Raw genomic sequence first — 6170 nt, 5'->3', positions numbered from 1 at the left:
GACAGGGGAATCTGTGTGGTCCATAATGAGCTCAGTAAACATCTGCTACTCCAGTATTAGAGGCTATTTTCTCTGCGTCTCATCCTGTAATATGGAGAAATTAGAGTGCAGGGCCCATTCGGCGTGTTTACACACACACACACACACACACACACACACACACACACACACAGTATATACACACACGCACTCACAGAGCAGACATAACATACGGGGTCCAAGTGTTTTTTATACTACCCAATTGACGCTCTAACATACCATCTCGACACCACAATTTTCCATCCACAACAGTAAAACGCTACCGGGTGTCCTCAAGTGTATGAGTCTCTGAATTCCAGTTGTTTTTTTTCCCCCCTCCAAAATACAGGGTTGCGCTCCTGCGCTCTGCTCATACACTGAAACATTTTGTTTAATTAACATGGCAGGAGTTTCTCCTCACAACATCACAGGAGGACACAACAAAAGGATCCATGTGCTAGTAATGATGGGTGTACATTCCATAGGTCAATATCACCGCCTAGTGTCAAGACCTGGTACTGTATGACAAGTCATTAGATGCAGAATCAGAAATGTATCAAAACAACCACATACAAAACGGGCATATATGTATATTGTAAAATCATAATTAAAAAGTATGAAACGTTAAACAGCCTTTACTTTAGAAACGTTTTAATAGATCCGCATTAAATAAACCACAGAGCCAACAACACAGAAAGCCTTCTTCTACATCAGAGTGGAAAAACAAGACGACATGAGAAAGGAAGTTGTACCCCAATAATACCCCCATTGCTCTGGGCTTATTGACTGATATTGGGGGGTATAAGCCTTATTGGAGTATTATCTTCATAATGAAGAGAACGAGGCAAACACAAGTCTTTCATATTCATAAGTCTGGGTGAGGTCAAAAGTGAGGGAACTCGCTGTATCCAATTCACTGCCGGATGAGCTGGCCAGTATACCCGGATCAGTTGGGCTGTTCCACATGTACAGTACACCCAAGCCCTGTATGTTGTCATCCCGATTCCCAGTTGTGGAAAGGTTGCTTGCGTCGATGACGAGGGTGAAGTGTTTAAAAAAAAGGGGGTAGGGGATCAAGCAAGACCCCTTTTCATTTGTTCATTTCCTGCTGGACCTCTTTGAGGATATCCACCTCCAACTTAGAGGTGTCATACTCCCTGAGCATATCGTACTCGACCCAGGGTCGTGCCCACTTCTGGGCGTGCTCCATCTGCTCCGGGGTTAGGGCCAGGTCAAAGCGGATTCCCTGGATGTTGAATTTGGGACGCTCCCAGCGCTTGGACCATGGCTTCGGACGCATCCTCACCTTCATCTGATGGAAATATTTTATTTTAGGCTACTTGTTTTCTTAGGTCACATCATAATTTGCTCTGCTATTCTGTGTGATAAATGGGAAAGTTAACCCATTAACTGATTCACTGCCAATCACGTAGATCTACGCAAACCTATTTAAAGCCGCCACGTGCCAATCGCGTAGATCTACGTGAACTACGTGATTTTTTTTTCAATTTCACCCAAAGACCAAGGAGATATGATTTTTCGAAGATCTAGACTCGTATCCACTTCCTTGTTAACTTAAAACTTAAAAATTCTGTATCTCGGCTCCTGAGTACTTTTTTTTCAATGAAAAACTCTGGCACTGGCTAAAAAAATATGAAAATACCTCTGGCAGTTAATGGGGACCGGGAACACATCTGTGTGTCATTTCTTTTTTTTCTTTGTCTATTCAAAAATAGCAGATATACAAGCTCGAGTGCCACGCTACAAGCTTGTATTTTATTTTATCGTGAACATTTGTGCAAATGTTTTTGCTTTTTTTCAAAGCGAACATTTTTAACTGAAATCTTTGCTTCTGGGGATTCTACAAATGTCTTATAAATCCTAATTTGTATTTATTTATTTATTTACGTATGTTGCTATAATATCAGTGGTTCTCAAACTTTTTTCATGTCAAGGACCCCCAAAATTAAATGTATTTGTCCGCGGACAGCAAATATTTTGTTCCAGGGACCCCCAGAAGCAAAGATTTTAGTTTAAAATGTATATATATATATATTCAAAGATTTGCACAACTTTTCTAAAATAGCAGATCTACAAGCTTATAGCCTTGTATATCTGCTTTTTTTGAATAGCCAAAGAAGTCTAAAAATGACAGATGCGTTCCCGTTCTTAATGGGTTAAGCTAGCTTCATTCAGATGCTGTTGTGAAGCTGAAAGTAACGAATGGCTTTCTCACCTTGTTGATGGGCACTTCTCCTGTAGGGGAGAAGGCCACAGGCTTCATGTCCAGGTCTATGGTGCTGTACTCAGGCAGCGCGTCTCTAAGGTACATCAGGTCGTCATCGAGCCTTTTCTCTAGCTTCAGCAGATCAATCTGCTGGATCCGAGGGCTGTACAATTCATAGCAGATCTCCACACCTGGGTATCAACGCGTGCACACACACAAAATATTAGGGAAGTGGCCTGATGTTCAAAGTTGCATTGTAGACTTGACGGATGTCAGACTCCTGGACTAGCTGGGAAAATCTGTATTTAAATGAGACTGACTTTGAGCAAGGCAATGAAACCTAAACTGCTCTCTGGGCTATAGCAACTGTGTGTGTCCTAGTGCTTGACTAGTTAAATGAGGGTTTAAGAAAAACACAAAATTAGGGAATTATGAGTGAAATACATTAAGTTTAGAAAGTAAGAAGAAATCTCAATAATCTCAAACTATGTTCTTACACTGCGTGTTAGAAACAGGAAGACCAGTCCATCAATAGCTTTTCACAAATAAATATATTTGTGAAATGAAGAGATTTATAGTAATCATTGTTAAGAGGACAATACCGACGTCAATACATTTGGGTATACTTTGGCTATACATATTGTACATAACAAAGGACAATTTAAATGCTAAAACATTAGCAAACTTACCAGAATAAGTGTAGTACCATTACATAACGATTACATGGTTAAGAAGTCAACAGCGTTTGAATTTCATTCCATTAGTGTTTTCTCCAGGGACATTATTTATTATGATAATCGATTAGTTCAATTAATTGTTGCACCCCTACAATCATGTAGTATGTTGAATCAGAGGTGGGAGTTAAGAAGACGGAGCATTTCACTCGCATTTGCCCAGTATGAACCGGGAAAATTATTTGGACAGCGTGCACAGAGGTGGCAAAGGTGGCATGAGACAGAGAAGGAGAGTGTGTACTTGATTTAGTCTTGTCCATCCCTTGCGACAGACATTGGATTACTTGTTCAGTACTTGAGAAGATTTGATTTAGAGAAAAGTGCATGCTGAAAATAAACGTCCTCACCTTGGCCATCAATGATATTCCTAAGAATAAATGTGGCTCCCAGTCCGTTGCCGCCCCTCTTAGTGCAGATTCCCACAAAGCGGTTGGTTTTCCCACTGGCGTGTGCATCAGCCATGTTCACAGCTAGGATACTCCCTAAGAACAACCAGAGTAGATCATCTTTTAAAATATGCATGCTGAATGAAGCTAGTTCTCCATTTAAACTACAAGACTAACAGCAGTAGCCAGAATGTAAACGTTCTGTCTCACTCATTTTCCTCCAAACAAATCCCTGTGGTTCTTTTGTCTCTCTGGCCAACAGAAAAGCCTCATCATTCACATATACTTTCAGTGTGGCTGGACTGAGTTTAGCTATCTCTTACCCACGTAGAACTCGGGAATGTTCAGTACTTTCCTCCTGCGGATCATATCTTTCCTCTCCATGCGGAATTTGAATGGTTCTGTTCTCGCGCGAGCAGGGATAAACTCTGGACTCAGAAACCTGGTAAAAGAGAGGCAAGACACTCTTTATGTTACAGATATTGTAAGAAGCCGACATTTAACAACAACATTTAGTCCACTAGAGGGGACTGCCGTGTCAACTTTCGGTCTGCAATGTCTGGCCAGATGGCTTTCTCCATCATAGGGGGCGGCCAATCAAGGGACGGCCATAGCTGAGTGGTTAGTGAGCCCGCCTAGGGAGCCAGAGGCCCTGGTTGCCCCAGGTACGATTCCAGGCCACGCCAGCATATGTGTCGATGAAATGAAATTTGTCCCTGAGCAAGACTCTTAACCCCTAATTGCTCACAGGCCCTCATTGGAAACAAGCCCGCAAGGACTTTCATGAACGTCCTGTTAAAAGGAAAAGGAATTATAATAGCAGTTTGTTGGTGGAATATCCTCCCGACTTCAGAGTGCATTACATTAACAAACCTTAATGTGTTGTGAAAAAATGGTTGAAGAAAAAAATAGTTACGCAAACAGCTAGAACCTAGTGCGAGTTTATTTATTACTGTATGTATTTCATGAAACTTTGTGTGACCCATTTTGTCATTTTATGTGTCTTTGACGCCATATGTTTTAATGACTACTACTGAAAATGTTGTCATCTTAGTGTTTTTAAGCTGTGTAGTTTTATTTTATGATTTTATGGTGTCATGATGATGTCCACCCAGGGGCTGCAGATGATGTAATAGCCCTAGAATGGCTGTGATATTACATACATTAGACAGGTGCGTTGCAGGTAATTAATGACACACCTGTCTATTGTGTGCCCCACACCATTATGTGCTCACTGGAGATGTGGTGGTGTGAAACTGGAGATATTTTTCAGAAGACAGAAGTTTTCTGCCAGAACTTTTGAATGGATATATGAAACTAGAGGACAATTAGCTGACCCCAATTAAGTCGCAGAAATTAATTAATGAGTGAGTACACAGTACACACGCAGCACTACAACTTTTAGTTGATTCACAGAGTGCGACACTGACGCAGGAGGGATTTGAGTGATCTATGGCTGCCTGTGTAATATAGAATACATGAAATGTAGCCATTCTAGGGCTACAATTTACAATTTAGGCATTTAGCAGATGCTCTTAATCCAGAGCGATTTACAGTAAACAAGGACAACACAAGGTAATATACATCAAATGCATGGAAATAGTAATCTAGGATCATGGGTAAACCAAGCAAGAACCTATGATCAGGGCAACAGATGAGTGCTTAGCTATTTCTGGTGCAATAAATATGTGCATTGACCCATGCCAAACAAAAAAAGAAATGAAAGAAAAGTATTGACTTACTTTCGGAGGGATGACTCTGTTTGTGTTTTGTCTATGATGACAGGTTTAGGGGGAGGCATAAATTTGGATGGTGGTGGTGGACCCCCATCATCACTGCCCACAGCAAAGCGAGGTACAGATGTAGACAGGAACCCTGTTAGAGAATGTTACATCATTATTTAACTACGTTCAGTTTAAAATAGACATTTTTTTTACAAAGTATCAATACTGCAATGTAGAAATACTGCAAAAAAGAATCTACAAAGTAACTAGTAACTACAGTTTTAAAATAATCGTACTGGAGTAAAAGTACAATATTTTGCCTCTGAGATGTAATGGAGTAGAAGCAAAAGTATAGAAAATTGGAAAAACTCCGGTAAAGTAAAAAAATACCTCAAAATTGTACTTAAGTATAGTACTTGAGTAAATGTACTTAGTTACTTCACACCACTGCAATTTAGAATAGATAATTCAGGTGAACCGCTGTAGCAGCAATATGTGTGAACGTAGCATTTAGCTGCTAGCTCTAGTAACAGCAAACGTCACGGTTTATCACAGCACGGTAAAGTCAAACAACAGATTTTAAACTAAGTACAAGGGACGGTCTTAGTTGAAATACTTACTCTCGTGTAGTTTGAGGTTTCGTAATAACCTTAACGCTAACATTCTGTCCAGTTTCTGCGCGCAGACTGCCATGATTGACCTTGTTATGTTGTATCACATGTTGCTAGGTACGGAAGCCCGCATGGAGCACTATCAAAACGCAATATGAAAGGCATGCAATGAAACCATGTTTCCACACGATGTCACTATGGTACCATCTGTTAGGCGTGTTGTGACGATCAGCCTCCGTTTGATGCATTGCTGACACAGACCTAACAAGCTACAGTAAGTACAGTTGAGCAGATAGATAGATAGATAGATAGATAGATAGATAGATAGATAGATAGATAGATAGATAGATAGATAGATAGATAGATAGATAGTTAGAGAGAGGTAGGTAGGTAGGTAGGTAGGTAGGTAGGTAGGTAGGTAGGTACAGGGGATAGTTGTAGGTAGATTAGCCTCGATCTCCAGGCTTTCC

General features: G+C 40.6%; 1 protein-coding gene across 1 annotated transcript; it reads right to left on the bottom strand.

Moving 5' to 3' along the window:
- Positions 1-652: 652 nt before the first annotated feature.
- Positions 653-5823, bottom strand: mrpl19 (mitochondrial ribosomal protein L19). The gene is made up of 6 exons (XM_080452535.1): positions 5710-5823; positions 5108-5240; positions 3689-3807; positions 3327-3461; positions 2255-2436; positions 653-1330 (listed from the first exon to the last, which is right to left on the bottom strand). The coding sequence occupies exons 1-6, from the start codon at positions 5780-5782 to the stop codon at positions 1109-1111; spliced, it is 864 nt and encodes a 287-aa protein (XP_080308661.1). The 5' UTR covers positions 5783-5823; the 3' UTR covers positions 653-1108.
- Positions 5824-6170: the final 347 nt, after the last annotated feature.

Source organism: Gymnoscopelus braueri (assembly GCF_963280865.1).
Source record: "Gymnoscopelus braueri genome assembly, chromosome: 16".
NCBI lineage: Eukaryota > Metazoa > Chordata > Actinopteri > Myctophiformes > Myctophidae > Gymnoscopelus > Gymnoscopelus braueri.
The sequence above is the reverse complement of the archived record's forward strand: the minus strand, read 5'-3'. Positions and strand labels throughout refer to the sequence as shown.

Bases quoted from the DNA above. Each gene is read 5' to 3' on its own strand.
- mrpl19 (XM_080452535.1), bottom strand. From the start codon at position 5,782: ATGGCAGTCTGCGCGCAGAAACTGGACAGAATGTTAGCGTTAAGGTTA. The intron at 5,241-5,709 runs GTAAGTATTTCA...ATTCTCTAACAG, and splicing joins AAACCTCAAACTACACGAGA to GGTTCCTGTCTACATCTGTA. The intron at 3,462-3,688 runs GTAAGAGATAGC...GGTTGTTCTTAG, and splicing joins CATTCCCGAGTTCTACGTGG to GGAGTATCCTAGCTGTGAAC.